The sequence below is a fragment of the Aulonocara stuartgranti genome, assembly GCF_965226115.1.
Source record: "Aulonocara stuartgranti genome assembly, chromosome: 16".
NCBI lineage: Eukaryota > Metazoa > Chordata > Actinopteri > Cichliformes > Cichlidae > Aulonocara > Aulonocara stuartgranti.
Window position 1 is genome coordinate 414,240 of NC_138952.1, and position 16,069 is coordinate 430,308.

Sequence of the window (16,069 nt, forward strand, 5' to 3'; positions counted from 1 at the left end):
AACTGGCTATCTCCTGTCCCCAGGTGGTGCCATTAAGAAGCCCCTGCATGATTTGGTGGTAGCTGACTCCCAGACCGCTGTGCTGCAGTGTGAAGTTGCTAACCCATCCGCAGAGGGCAAGTGGCTAAAAGACGGTCAGCCTGTTGACTTCAACGAGAACGTGCTGAGCGAGGTGGACGGTGCTGTCAGACGCCTCGTTATCATCATCACTAAGGCCACTGACGTTGGAGAGTACTCTTACCAGGTCGCCACCTCCAAGACCTCAGCCAACCTGAAAGTCGAGGGTAGGTCCAGCTTTCCATGGAAACACACACGTAGATCATACAGCCAATGCGGATCAGGAGGTTAGGAAGCTGAATTTGTTTGTGAAGGTGCTTAAAGTGTTTCTTTGAACACGGGCTGCCTCTTATATTTTTCTGTCTTATGTCTCTTCACTGATATGAAGAAATATTGTGTCAACACATAACAGACAACTGAGCAAAGAACCAGTTTGCAGTTGTTACCAGCAACCTGCCATAAAAACACACCATTTGTTGACTCTATGAGTGCAGACATTTCTTCCAAATGATCGAATGATACTTTAAATTTAAATCATTTAGATCTAGTCTGCTGACTCGTACCTGCCCACAGCAACAACCACAAAGACCCACCCTGTGAGAGTTTAATTCTGGACTCAGCCACTTCACTTGTTTAACTGTTACCTTGCCTCTTGGTGTTTTTCTCCACAGCTGTCAAAGTCAAGAAGACCCTGAAGAACCTGAATGTAGTCCAGACTCAAGAAGCCACGTTCAGCCTTGAACTGACCCATGAGGATGTAAGGGGAGCACAGTGGATCAAGAATGGCGTTGAGATCCAGCCCAGTGATAAATATGAAATCAGTATTGAAGGCACACTTCACACATTGAAGGTCAAGAACTGCAGCACACAGGATGAGTCTGTTTACTCCTTCAAACTGGGAAAACTGTCTGCAAGTGCCAGACTCAATGTGGAAAGTAAGTATTAACTATTGATTTTGGAATAAAACAAAAAGCTTTTTGGCTCTGTGCCTACAAGGTTGGGAAATTTACCTAAACCACATGGGACCTCTAGATTCCTAAAGCTTTTTACCAACAGAAGACCTCTTTTCCCACAGCCATTAAGATCCTGAAGAAGCCAAAGGATGTGACAGCACTGTCAGGAGCAACAATTGTATTTGAAGTTGGCATCTCAGAGGATGACATCCCAGTGAAATGGATGTTCGATGACAAAGACCTGGTGTCTGACGAGCGCTACAGCATCATCTCTGAGAAGAAGAACCACAAGCTGATTGTCCACGACGTGGACGACAGCGTGCAGGGCAACTACATTGCTGTCATAGGACACCTGCAGTGCAGCGCTCACCTCGTTGTTGAGTGTAAGCATTATCACATCAGTAGTTTTTGGACGTAAAAAATGCTAAAACACAGGCCAAGGTCACGTTAGGACTAAACATGTCTGTATTTTACTCTTAGCTCTACGTGTCACAAGGCCCATGAAAAACGTGGAGGTCACAGAGACTCAGGTGGCCACATTTGAATGTGAAGTTTCTCACTTCAATGTCCCGTCCACCTGGCTGAGGGATGGTGTGGAGATTGAGATGAGTGAGAAGTTCAGGATTGTGGTTCAAGGGAAACTCCATCAGCTGAAGATCATGAACACCAGCAATGAAGACTCTGCAGAGTACACTTTTGTCTGTGGGAACGACCGCATCTCTGCAACGCTAACTGTTAACCGTAAGTTACCATCAGTGAAACTTAAACCTTTAGATTTACAATGTATCAATTCATCAATTCGTTCTTCAGAGACGTTTCACATGTTGCCAAATCATTACAATGTATCAAACCATGAAATGTCTTTAAGTAACTTTAATTGGATTCTTTCATTTCTCCTCTGAGTTGGAAATCTAAACATTTTTGTTACTAAAAAAAAGAAATAATTAGCACATTCAGATTTTCTAATTGGATATTTATGACAAATTATAAGTATAAGCCACTTTCAATTACTTTGTAGTTTAAGGTGAAAACTCTAACCGATCAGATGTTTGCACTAAGGATGACGTTACAGATTAAAAAACACAATTTTGCATTCTTCACTGTACTTAAACATCTCTTCAAACTTATTATCACTTTGCTGTTTTCCAGCTATTCTGATCACAACGATGCTTGAAGACCTGAACGCTCAGGAGAAGGACACGGTCACATTTGAGGTGAATGTGAACTACGAGGGAATAACGTACAAGTGGCTGAAGAACGGCGTGGAGATCCGCTCTACGGACCGCTGCCAGGCTCGCTGCAAACAGCTCACTCACTCTCTGAGCATCAGGAATGTTCACTTTGGAGACAGTGCCGAGTACACCTTCATGGCTGGCTCTGCAGTCACTTCAGCTAAACTTCACGTTGAGGGTAAAATGCTTTGATTCTAATTTAACTTTTCAATTGACTTTTCACATTAGATGTTTTTGGACTCCATCAACTTCAAATAAAATTATTTCAACACCTCACCGTGTTTTAGCTGGTTTTTAAATGTGTGTGTCTGTCGTTTGCCTGTACAACCATCTCCGTTACCCCTGAAAGACATTTAGAACTTACTGAAAGACTCTTAAAGCTACTCTAATGGACTATCACGAGTAACTCTGAAATAACCAGCAGAATCTAACACATTTGACATGTAGACTCACTCACAGGACACTTTGAACTTTTCAACGGACTTCTGGAAACTCCCCAAATAAGTTGATCCTCGTTAATGCCATAGGAACGCATACACGATTCTTTCTGTCACTACTAGAACCTCTAAAAGGTACCCTTCAGACCTTTTCTTACGGCCATTAATATTACTAATAGACATTTAAAACTGTGAACGTCCAAACTTCCCCAAGGACTCCTTGAATCTTGTTCTTAGTAGTACCTCCTCAATGAGGAAGAAAACCTTGCAGAGGACGACTAGAGCCTCTGGGCTCATGAGTGATTTGTTTCCATAAGGTCAGACACACTGATAGATGTAGGTAAAGTAACTGTATCTATGTCCCTGTTTTAGCCCGTGTGGTTGAATTCACCAAACACCTGCGGGACCTGAAGATCACAGAGAAGAAGAGGGCAACATTTGAATGTGAAGTTTCTGAACCAAACATCCAGGTGATGTGGATGAAAGATGGTCAGGAGCTGGAGCTGTCCGACAGGTAGAGTCCTTGATAGTCAGTTGTGGGAACAATTACTGAGTTTTACCAACATAGGGATCAACTCTTAAACCTTCTACACCTTCTTTGTTTGCTACAGGTACAAAATGACATCGGACCAGTTTGTGCACCGTCTGGTTCTGCCCTCTGTGCGTCTGTCGGACGCCGGTGAATACACCGCTGTGGCCGGTTCAAGCATGTCCAAGGGTCACCTGGCAGTCGAGGGAAGAGATGTCAGAATCTCAGAGCCAGCCACCAGGGACATCACGGTAAGATTAGGTGGTAGACTCCATAAAAATGCACCAAATCCTGGGATTTTCATACTGTCTGTCAGTTTATGTGTGACGATGACAGAAATATTTTTCATACTTTATGATCTTTGAGAGCACACACTGCCGATCATTTAATATATTCTTTTTCAGATATTTTGTCCTACAGGAAGAGATTTCTTAATAATTGTGACAATGATTATTTTTTTTAGAAATACTAGAAGGACGTTTCTGGTGTTGAGCTAATCATGTGGTGTTTTTCAGGTTGTTGAGAAGCAGAGAGCCACTTTTGAGTTTGAGGTGAATGAGGATGATGTAGAAGGTCACTGGCTGAGAAATGGAGTGGAGCTCCAGTTCACTGTGGAGGAGAGGTTCAATTATGCCACCATCAGGAAGCTCCACCGTCTCACCATCTCTGAGACCTTCAGGAGCGATGCTGGAGAGTACACCTTTTTAGCCGGCAAAAACAGGAGCTCTGTGAACCTCCACGTCAGATGTAAGAGCTCCAGTCCTGCATCAGTCCAGCACTGCTTTCCTTCTTTGCGTGAAAAACCACTGGACAGTTTCTGAAAATAAAAGTGAAAAGCTTAAAAATGATACTTGTACTGTTTAAACGTATCTGTTTCTATTATCATCAAAGTATTCTTTGACCAGAGGACCAAGCAGAGTATTAACCTTTCTTTCTTCTACTTTCCTTCAGTGCCAGAGCCACCTCAGATCATCCGGGAGATGCAGCCCCAAACCGCGATCTCGGGCAGGTCAGTTCGCTTCTCGACACAGGTGAGCGGCCTTCCTCAGCCTCAGGTGTTCTGGTACAAAGATTCTGAGGTTCTGTCCACGAGCTACAAGTGCAAGTTCCTCCATGATGGAGATGAGCATACGCTGCTGCTGCTTGAAGTCTTCCCTGAAGATGCAGGCATCTATAGCTGTGAGGCCAAAAACAACTACGGAGAGGTGACGAGCTCTGCATCTCTCACTGTGGAAGGTACATATGGAGTGTTTGATTGGAATTATGAATTATTAGCCACCAAATCGAGCGATGACTTACGGTGTCTTTGTCTTTTCTGCAGTTCCGGAGGTGGTTGAAGCCGTGGCTCAGGTTTCCCCTCCAGTCCTCATCGCTCCCATGAGGGACCTGCTGATCTCAGAAGGACATCCTGCCCAGTTCCAGTGCAGCGTCTCTGGGGAAGGTATTGACCGTTACTCGTCCCCTTTACTGTCATACGGCATTTTAAATACTCATTGACCATAAATCCTGTCGCAGCTGTCATCAGTGTGGTGTGCCGTAAACGGTTTTTCCTGACTATGAGAAAACACTTTCTCTCCAGATCTGCAGATTTCTTGGTTCTGCAATGACAGAGAGATCAAACAGTCGGACATCTTCAGGATGTCTCATTATGATGACACCTGCCTGCTGGAGATTTCCCGAGTTCTCCCCAGCCTTGAAGGAGAGTACTCGTGTGTTGCTACAAATTTGGCAGGAATGGTCACATGTGCTGCCACTCTGAATATTGATGGTGAGTTCAGCAGACGTTCGCATACTAATTGGATAAAACTGACAGGCTCTTACTGCACGTTCATCAGCTGCCAAGAAGGCCCTAAGTCGGTGCATGTTCCTCACAGGATTGATTTTAATTTTAGAATATCATGTGGATTTCCTGTAAGACAAGGTCTGATATGTATAACGTCCAACGTATCGAGAACCGATAGTCAAAGTTTAACAGCACTCGCTGACTACGGTGATATAATGATGGCAGCATGTAAGCACGTTCTGATTGGCCAGGTGTGTTTTAAGTCTCCCTCCATCCGTCCGGAGCCATGAGAGCGTGTTACACAAGAAGTTTACTTACTGGCAAAACATAAAAGGAAGCATCTATTGGCAAGCAAAGCAACCTTAACTGAGCCAATAGAAAGATGCATGGTTCAGCCGGGGGAAGTGGCAAGCATGTCAGCTGTACTGGAGATCAACGCTGCTGGCTGCACAAAGATTTTCCTTTTCTTTTAATATCCTCGTGGAGGACAGAGCCTAGCTTAGCACTCACAAATAAAACTGTTCAATATGTAAAAACATTTAAAATGTCAATTCAGGACAGATCAAATCTCCTGCAGCTGTCAGCGGCTAGCACTGACGCCACGTCAGCTCTTATACCGTCGTGGGGAAAACCATGAGCCCTGCTCATGTTACAGTCACTGTGTGCATGACGTCTCCTGGATCTTTGTGCAACCAGCCCTTGGACTGGAACGATTTTCCAGCCACTCCATCAAACTCAGATTTCATACTTTCAGTGCGATGATGTGAGAAACTGACTCGTTTCTGTGAGCATGCAGCTGCTCCACACTGAATCTGCTCTTATCCTCACTGGAAGCATCATCTTAAAGGTCTCTTTGCAATGCATGACGTCTTCTCTCCAACACAAACAGTATTAATGGTCTTTATTGCGAAACTGGAGTTTTCATGTCAGAGGAATGCCGCATGGTTCAGCCACTGCTGGACTTTGGAAATGTTCCTCACACTCAAGCACGGATGTGATTGCTGGCTGTGTTTTTCTGTTTGTTGTTGTTCTGTTCCAGTCGAGCTTGCATGATTGACAGCGGACACCCACCACTGTCCACTCCCTCACTCATCATTATTGATCCTCAACGCGCCACTCCCACTGCACTGTTGGCAACAGGCTGTGACAGTAACCTGGAGAAATCCGTAGCGTGATGATGTGTTGACCTAATTCTTCTACTCTTTCTTATTGCCCAGATAAAAAAGCCTTAGCTAGCGTGTCAAGCACTGGGGCTGAGGCTAAGCTATTTCAGAGACTGGAGGCTCAGAGTGAGAGTTTCAGCTCTCTGTCAGTGGGACAAACAGCCCACAGTGTTGAGTTTACTGAGACGATCACCGAGAGCTCCTCTGTGTCTTGGAGCACGATTGAGATAAGCTCGATGGAGAGGAGCTCTGAGAGCAGCTTTGACTTCAAACTCTCAGCCAGCCCGAAGCTGCTGATGGAAATGAGCGATGTCCGAGTGAAAAGTGGTGAAATGGCAGAGTTCAGCTGCTCATTCGACGGCCAGCCCTTCTCCGGGGTGATATGGGAACATAACGGCGAGAGCCTGGTGGACACCGAGCGGGTGAGAAGCTCTCAGAGCGGTGGCTTTTTGTCCCTGGTCATCCAGGGCGTCGGTGTGGCGGACCAAGGCACGTACCGCTGCACCGCTACCAACGAACATGGCCACAACAGCTCCTCTGCTCAGCTCACTGTTGAAGGTGGTTAATCTTTCTTTTTTTATCAGCCTGTCTCTCCATCTGGTCCATTCCACCTTTCCAGCTGCTCCTCCTGCTTAGTGCTCCCCCACCCCCATGACTTAATATTTAATATGTTATCCTGTAACCTCTTGTAGTGTAATAAAATAACAAACCCTAGTCCAGTTTATCCTCCCCTCCTGTCAGCTTCGCTACGCTAACCTCATCATTCATCCTATTAACCCTTTAGCATTTAGAGTCATGGCCATGTACTCTGTGACCCCTAATTACTTTTCCTAACTCTATTCTTACCCAGCTAAAGAAGCAAATCTCAAAGCAGAAACCCCCATCCCTACCGATTCAGTGCACAAAGTGTTACAGGCACACAGGGAGAGCCCTAGAGATCCCTCTGACCAAGACAAGCAGGAGGTGGTGGAGAAGCCGGGACCATCACCTCCATCTTCCCAGAGACCTCACAGCCTCATCAGCCTGTTGTATTTCCCTGACGTCGTGCCTAATGAATACCAAGGTCATCGCCCTTCCAGCTGCCCCGACTTCCTGATCAAACTCCCCCCTGAGCTGCTGATCAGAAACAAAGGCAGTGGCTCCCTGAATTGCGTCGTGAAGGGGCTTCCCACTGCGTTTGTCATTTGGCTTTACAACCAGTTGAATGCTGAGGAAACTGTGTGTTACTCTGTGAAAAATCAAGACCCCTCAAGCTGTATAAAAGTTAACAATGTGGGACCTGGAAAAGGGGGCTCTTACGTTTGCAAAAATATCAGCTCAGCCGGAGATGCTGAGCGCAGCACAGTGACGAAAGGTTGGCATCTGCATGCTTTTGGTCCTTCTGCTCGCTAAGGCTTCTTTACACCACTCATTCACACTGCTCTTCACCCACACAGCCAGCAGAGGCACACTTCTTCACAGGGTGACAACACTTCTTCAACGAGGTCATAACCACTTTGTGCTCACACCACTTAGTGTTTGAAAAAAAGCCCAGCGGTGCTGCACACTAAGAGACCAAACAGGAGCATGCACAAACGTCAGTTAAACGAAACAAAAAAGGGATGGATGCACGAGCCACCACTGGTTCTAACAGTCTCCCGGGAATCTTTAGGAATGTTTTTAATTTGTGAACATCTGTGTCTTTACAGTAACTACAGAGGAGAAGGTGACTCAGGTCCAGGAGGAGATAAAAGGTAAATATGGCTTTTATCGTGATGTCTCCATCCTTGGTCTTAGTTGTTTATGTTCTTTGTCTACAGGTTGTGTTGGTAAGAAGTTCAAGGGCACTTTTACGAGTTTACTTTGATAACTGAACCAAGTTCAGAGTGGACTCGGGACTTTTATTATCTGACTCTGATGATGTAGAATTTGTTTTGATTGAGGAAAAAGTTTTTAGTCAAACATGTAAAACACTGCTCCTGTACTGAAGCTGCAGTTTTCCTGTTTTCAGCAGACTGTACTGTGGTTGGAGTGTGAGGCTGATTTAACCTGTGATTATTCCACTCAGTCTTCTCTAGCTCAGCCGTCACAGTGGAAGAGGAAACCCAGGAGTCATACTTCACTGGCATAAAGTTAGCAGACAAAACCAAAACACTTGAACTTGAACCAGAGTCTAAACGCTTCTCCAGCACTTTGGAAAAGAAAAAGGAAAAACCAGTTTTCCTCAGTGAACTTTCTCCGGCAGCTGTGACTGTCGGAGAAACGGCTACGTTTACCGTCAGAGTGTCCGGCTTCCCTAAGCCCACCGTCCAGTGGTTTCACAACGGGCACACTATAACCAGTTCATCCGTGTATACATTTATTCACGAACACGATGAGTACAGCTTGGTGATTAACACAGTTCACAGGGAATGTGAAGGAGAGTACTCCTGCACGGTCAGCAACAGATTTGGCCAGTCAACCTGCACTTCCTACCTGCACGTTCAGGTGAAGGAGCCAGAAAAGCAGGAAAGAGCCGAGGAGAGAACATTTGCAGTGACTGGTAAGCGCCCAGAATTCACTAAAACTATAGAATCTCTTCAGCGGCAGGAGGGGGCTCAGGGTGTCTTCAGTTACACTGTGACTGGAGATCCTCTCCCTGAGGTCCAGTGGCTTAAAGGCACTTCCCACATCCAGCCTAGTGGGTTCTGTATCATTGTGAACAACCCGGATGGATCCGGGTTTATTAACATTAAGAGTGTAAAACAGGAGCACAGCGGCATTTACACCTGTAAGGCCTCAAACCAGTACGGGGAAGCCTCCTGTACTGCAGAGCTGCTGGTGTTCAGGGAGAAAGCTCAGGAAGAGGACACGTTAGTACAGAAAACACAAGGTTTGACGATATCGATGGCAGAACAAACCGCAGAACTCCGATTTCACCAGGAAAGATCCCGGTCTGAACACATGATCTATACCATTAGTACTGGAGACCGACAGATTATTCCCAGTGAAGAGGTGGAAACGCTCAGAGAGCTCAGCATCTCTTCTGCCACCCTTCATCGTGAGCAACTTACCCACCAGGCAGCGGTGCTGCAGTCCCATGAAATAGAGGAGAGGGTTTCATTAGCCCCCAGCCATCCACCTCAGGTCTCAGCTGTCCCTGTTAAACAGCATCACGTGGCTGCTTTCTTATCCTCAGTCCAGGAGAGACAAAAGATCACAGCGCAGCACTCTGAACGGATTCTCAGCCCCGAGGTGGTTGAGCTGGAGTCAGCCAAAGAGCAACCGCCCAAGCTCGTGTCAGCTACGTCTGAGGAGGTCCTTCCCCTCAGCACGGTGAGAGCTGAGGCACTGATAGGTCAGAGTCCAGAACACGTAAAGACCTCCAGCGAGCCGAGGCAACTTGTTACTAGTCACCAGGTCGAGCTCGCTGTACCTATCGCTGATGAAATCTCAGAAGACATGCACAGACAAGAGGAGGAGAGGAGCTTCAGAGTCACAGAGGGGGTAAAGATTTTATACTCGGCTCAGTGTGCAGGACAGCTTCAACTTACAGAAGGACACACTGAGCATCTTCCAGCTTTAGATGCAGACATTAAAGGTTCAGCTGGCAAAGAGCAGCCGAAACCAGTGGTAGCACCAGTGAGTGAAGCCAGAGTGGCTTTATCCAAAGAGCAAAAGCTTGAAACACAAAGACCAGAGCAGGAGAGCATTACCCCGTGCAAAGACATGGTTTATAATTCAGCCGTACAGACCGAAGAGAAATATGAGCTCTGTGCTGATCAAACAGGACAAGTGCCACATGGGGCATTTTCTGTAAGTGTGCAGCCACAGCAGGAGGGAGAACAGCTTCTGAATCTGCAGGTTATCAGTGATCAGGAGGTTTTACTGTGTGAGGGAAGGTTGAGCAGTGAAAAACCTCCAACAGAACAAGCAGAAGCGAGCAAAAGTCTGACTTTGCTGCATTCAGTGACTCAAGAAGAACAGAGGACTGTAGTTTGTGAGGCAGCTTCAGAATTCGAAACAAAGATGAACGCCACCTCCGTCCAGCCAAAGCAAGAGTTGGTGCAACCAAAACGCCTTCAGTCGGTCCATTCTCTAACAGTTTTACCAAAAGAAGGCATACTCGCTGTCACCAAACCTGACCAGCAGGTGGCAGCACAGAAGCTGGAAAAGGCTAGATGGCATGCAGCTACCTCAGAAGAGAGAATGGAGGTCACTGCGGATTACCACAAAGATCTTGACATGTCTGTGATCAGCGCTCAACCACAGCCGCGTACTGAGTCCAGGCCTCTACGCAGCCTTGCTGTGTCCTCCCAGCCCATGCAGCTCCCAAAAGAGACTCCTTTTGTTACGAGCGTCACGCAACAGCGAGCATTAGTCCAGGAAGAGGATTACTGGAATATCATGCAGTCTTTGATCATCACAAACAATCAAAGTCTGGAAGAGGGTCACACTACTAGCTTCGAAACTGATGAAAAATTTAAGCCTGAGATTAAAATTGAGGCCAAGATACCAAAAAAACCAGTTTTCATAGAGGAAAAAGCAATGGCCACCGAAAGCTGCACTATCTTAGAGGCGGCTGAGGGGGACTTTGCAGTCCAGATCCAGGAAGGTCAGTCGGTCCGACAGGCAGTGTTTCTAGAAGAAAAACAAGTCATCGTAGGAGAGCGGTCGAGTGAGATTGGTAAATTCGAGGGCTCCGCGGTCAGTGTTAAGACACAGCCTAAAGGGTTTCTTTTTGTCCCAGAGGCTCAGGATGCTCTGACTTTACCTAAGGAACTGAATTTCATCATTTATGCCCCCAAACCATCTAGTTTGAATGTACGACATCAGCTCAGAGACGCTCTTCACTCAGCTGTGGCCAGTAATCCACCAGTTTTACTGGCTGATGTTGTTGGAAGACTAGAGGCAGCGGAGGTCCATGAGGTCAAGGTTCAGAGAGAGCCCAGGCAGGCTGCATGTTCCTATCTTATCACATCTCCAGGTTCCCCCCTGGAAATCACGCTGACTTTTAAAGGTGATTACCCTCAGACAGCTGACCTTAGGCATGAACTCCAGGTAGCTTTGCATGCTATGGTTTCCCAAGAACAGCCGAGTCTTACATCAGAGCAGCCGGGCACCATGCACACTGATAAGCCTCAAAAAGTGCAGGTCAGCTCAGTGTCCTCCAAGGAGGTGTTGTCTTCTGTGGTGGACTCTGTGGTGGTGGCAGAGAGCGCAGGCAGTTTACTTCCTGCTGTATCTCAGTCTGCAGCTCTGATGACAGAAGCCAGGGCTTCCTTTCAAAGAGCGACACTTCAGAGCCAAACCGAGGTCCACGAGTCCAAGAGCAGCAGGACGGTTAGATCAGAGAAGGACGGCACAGTATGCCAGGCTGAACAGCATGTGGACATTTTTGTCCACAGAGAAACCAGAGAGGAATATCTTTCAGAGGCAATCATGATCAGTGAGTCCTCGGACAGTATCACTGATTATCCCATCATCGTAGATGTTCTGGAGGATGTCTGTGCTGAGGAAAATGGCAAGGCTGTGCTTACTGCCAGTGTTAAATACGTCACCAAAGTTAGCTGGTTTTTCAATGGGAAGCTGGTGAAATCTGGCAAAGAGTTCAAGTGTTTTAAAGACCGTGACACATACACACTAGTTATTGACAACGTTGTCAAAGACCACCATCAAGGAGAGTATGTCTGTGAGGCTGAGAATGAAGTCGGCAAGACGACAACATCTTCGAGGCTGACTGTGGTGCCACGAGGTTTGATGATGGGAAATTCTTTGATATCATCATCATCCACTAACTTCACGCTAGGGCTGCTCAATTAATCAAATTTTAATCTCGATTACGATCTGGGCTTTCAACGATCATTAAAAATGACTGAGCCGATTATTAGCCCCTCCCTCGTGCTTTACTCTCGCGCTGCTCCGTGTGGCAAATCGAGCGCACCTCTCTGCATTTCGAACACTCGTCACAACAATAAGAGGACCCGAGGGAAGCTCGGAAAGCTAAGCAGAAGTTATATGGAGAGGAGAGTGACTGCCGTTGGTTGAAAAGAGGTAAAAAAAACTTCAGTGGTGTGGAAACATTATGGGTTCAGTCAGACGTGGATCAAGTAGACACAGTGTGTAAACTTTGCTACGGTGTCGTAGCTGCACCACAGAGCAACACTGCAAAGTTCACTAAACATAGATGTTTACATTTTTCATTTGTTTCTTATATTGCAAACATTTGCACTGTTATCAGTATTTGCACTATTTATTATTATTTTTCAAAGTCATTATTCAACACATTGTAATTGTTAACCCTTTAAAGCCGGTCAGAGCAGCACGCTCCGTTTTGTGTAACTATTTTTAAATCCCTGTAGAACCGGAACCGTGTAAGCTAGCACAATAATTTTTTTTGCATATGAAACCGGAGGAGTTGTACTTACATCTTATGCCATCAGCTTGTCCTCGGTCACGGTTTCCTTCCACATAAAGTTTTGCAAAAATTGCATAAAAAGCTCTTGCAGGAACAAAAACATAATATTCCAGAAACACACTTTGCAGATCCGATCAGCTGTTCGTAACACTTCCCACATTGAACAAGACGTCAACGCGAACCATCGCATGTACGTCATTTCCTGCCCGAAACAGGAAGTGACGTCATTTTCACGGAAAATGTATTTTTTTTACTTGTAGGCCTTAAAAGCCTATACTGGTGTTTTTATAGGTCATGTTTGACTTTTCTGAATAGTTGCTGGGATGCTTAGAACTCGAATTGCACTGCTGGAAATATTTTATTTTGATGCACCTGCTGTTTTCTTTGCAAATTTGCATCATAGGATTGGTTTTTTTGCTTTTCCTGCAGTATATAAAAACTGCTGTATCTCCAAAATAAAACTATGAAGACACTCAAGATAAATTTCCTGTGGTGGGAAACTATTTTTTGCAACTTTTTTGTATTTAAAGTTTTGAGGGATAAACCTCTTAAATTGTCAATTTTTTTGGAGTTTATTGCACTTTTTTGCAATTTATGTCGTTACTATGGACTTAATGCAGACATATTATTAAAATATGGGCTATAACAGTTGTATAGCAACTTGAAATGCTCCCAATGGCACTACAGCATGTAAAAAAAATAATAATATAAGCTCTGGCGGACTTGGTTCTATGGTAGGTCTTAAAGGGTTAAATAAATATCGTCAAATAATCGAGATCTCAGTTTCAGTGAAAATAATCGTGATTATCATTTTTGCCATAATCGAGCAGCCCTACTTCACGCTGTGGTGAACGTCTGCTGTCTGCAAACCTCAACCAAAACTCAAAGTTTAGGAAATGAGCACCAAGGCAGAACTGAAAATGGCTTACAGCAGGGGTCCCAAAGTCACGGCCTGTAAAACTGACGAACGTGTGCACTTATGTCTGCATTTTTACTTTGTTAAATACGAACACAATGATAGCAGAAGTGCTGCCACGTGTGTGGGCAGACAGACCAGTGACGCCTCATTGAACTACGAAATAAACACAATTAGTGAGGAAAAAACATCTCGTTATAAAATATTTGAAATTTGAAAAACAAACATTTTCAGAAGTATTTGTGGGAGTTTGCTTGTTTGCTTTTCTTGTTCCACTTCAACACTAAGGTGGCCGTCCAATGAGAGGACGCTGCCAGCCCACAGCTCATTTACCTTCGAGACACCTGGCGTGCAGTTTTTTTCAAAAGAAAAGCATTTGGACTTTGAGGCTTTCAGCAGACAGCAGTGACATGATCACATCCCACTCCATCTACTCCTCTACAACCTTCACAGCCAAGCAGTCTCCTTTGACCACATGCCTTTAATCATTCATGTTTGCATGCCTTCTCTCCTTTTGTCGTCACAGACTTCCTGTTCATCACTTCAGCCTGTTCATTTTTTCTCCTCCACTTTCATCCCACCATAACTTTGTGTGTCGCTTTCCGTCCCAGGTTCACTTCATCACCGTCTCCAGTACAAACACTAATTTTTGTGTCATTTCAGCACCTGCTGTATATTCACATGTTCTTGTTGCCTTTTTCTCTCTTTTGCAAACACAGTGAAGCCTGTGTTCAGGAACAGAATCGTCCCAGTGGAGATAAACATCGGCAGCTCTGCCAAGTTTGAATGTGAAACTGAGGACGCTCCAAACGTGAGCTTCAAGTGGTTCAAAGATGGACACCCCATCAAAGAGGGTGAAAAGTGCAGGATTATCAGTCGCTTCAGCGCTTCCTCCCTGGAGCTTCTGAGGACAACCAAGGATGACAGTGGCGAATACACCTGCAAGGCGTCCAATCAGCACGGCAGTGATGAATGCTCCGCCTCCCTCGGTGTCACAGGTAAGAGCAGTGCATTTTTCCTTCTTCTTGGCTGGTTGAGTTTGGAACTCATGTTGTTTTCATTCCCCTCCGAGGGGATGAATGGCGCGTTTTCGTCTTTGTGCTGGCGTTTTGTTTGTGCAATTGTTTCTTGCCCTGTTGGTTTGATTTCGGTTAAGGTAAAACTTATTAACACTGATTTGTTTCTCTTCTTCTTAATCCCTGTAGAACAATTTCCTCCTGTCTTTATAAGTAAGCCTGACCCTCAGACTGTGTATGTTGGAAAGAGGGCTGTAATGCAGTGTGTAATAGCAGGAACTGCTCCTCTGAATGTTGTCTGGCTTAAAGACAACCAGGCCTTACCCAAAGTGCCCGCACACTACCAGAGCTCTTGTGAAAAGAATAAGCACACTCTTGAGATACCCAGTGTTGAGGCAGCTGACAGCGGGCTTTATGTGTGCAAGGTATCTAACAAAGCTGGGACAGCTGAGTGCCACACGGAGCTGTGTGTTATCGATAAACCCAACTTTGTAAGGCCCCTGGCTTCAGTCGCCGCTGTGGTCGGAGCTGCTCTGCACCTTGAGTGTCAGGTGGATGAGGACACTGGAGTAACTGTCAGCTGGACCAGAGATGGCAGAAAAGTCCACCAGTCTCCCGACTATAAACTGTTGTTTGAGGATAAGACAGTTACTCTTGATATCCTAAAGACCACACTGAAAGATTGTGGAAATTATGTGTGTACAGTGGCAAACGAAGCCGGCAGTGCGTCTTGCTCCACCACGGTGAAGGTACAAGGTAAGAGCTATCTAGTTAAGTTTCAGGGAAACTGCAGCATTTGTAACTTTTGCAAATCTGCAGTCCTGGAAGTTAACACAGTTCAATTCTCTGGTGTCCATTTTAGATGATAGACAGCGACTTAAATCTCTCCTCTTTCATTGCGTGGTTGCTGTTTTTAAATGCAGTCTTTGACTTCACAATAGCTTTTTGTTAACCACACACCTCTGCAGAGCCACCCGTCTTTGTAAAGCGGCTGGAAGCCACAACAATTTGGAAGCAGGGCAGCACCGCTCGCCTGCAGTGCACCGTCAAAGGATCTCCCGAACTCCACAGCACCTGGTTCTTGAATAACAGTGAGCTGTCCACTGGTGGCAGACACGCTGTCGGTCTGAAGGACGGTGTCGCCACTCTCGAGATACACGATGTCCTGTTGACTGACAGTGGAAACTACACCTGTGAGGTTCTCAACGAGTGCGGGTGTGAAAGCTGCAGCATTAAAGTAACAGTGAAAGGTGTGTCGAGTTTTTGGCAACAAAAGGCCCAAGTCTGTGCAAAAACACATATAACCGAACTGTATGTTCCCTTTAGAACCTCCGTCATTCAGAAAGGAGTTACTGTCCACCGAGGCAGTCAGAGGGTCGGTAGCTGTGCTGGAGTGTGAGATTGCAGGCTCTGCACCGCTCGAAGTGTCTTGGAAAAAGAATAAGAAACGCCTGTCCTCAGATAAGAAGTACAGCATAGTGTCACAGGGATCACTGGCCTCTCTGGAGATCCAGTCCTTTGAGAGCGCTGATACTGGTGAATACGAATGTGTCGTATCCAACGAGGTTGGGTCAGCAACCTCAAAGTCAGTACTTAAACAAAAAGGT

General features: G+C 45.7%; 1 protein-coding gene across 1 annotated transcript in view; it reads left to right on the forward strand.

The window, feature by feature from the left end:
- Positions 1 to 16,069, forward strand: part of LOC309690427 (titin-like) — a 175,415-nt gene that overhangs the window by 20,188 nt on the left and 139,158 nt on the right. The window contains 19 exon segments of the mRNA XM_082507460.1: positions 24 to 284; positions 729 to 992; positions 1,133 to 1,393; positions 1,491 to 1,751; positions 2,160 to 2,420; positions 3,052 to 3,193; positions 3,291 to 3,459; positions 3,724 to 3,955; positions 4,160 to 4,444; positions 4,530 to 4,649; positions 4,788 to 4,976; positions 6,209 to 6,712; positions 7,005 to 7,508; positions 7,843 to 7,887; positions 8,202 to 11,867; positions 14,166 to 14,444; positions 14,652 to 15,218; positions 15,431 to 15,712; positions 15,789 to 16,067. Of these exon segments, the coding sequence (XP_082363586.1) occupies positions 24 to 284; positions 729 to 992; positions 1,133 to 1,393; positions 1,491 to 1,751; positions 2,160 to 2,420; positions 3,052 to 3,193; positions 3,291 to 3,459; positions 3,724 to 3,955; positions 4,160 to 4,444; positions 4,530 to 4,649; positions 4,788 to 4,976; positions 6,209 to 6,712; positions 7,005 to 7,508; positions 7,843 to 7,887; positions 8,202 to 11,867; positions 14,166 to 14,444; positions 14,652 to 15,218; positions 15,431 to 15,712; positions 15,789 to 16,067 (8,571 nt within the window).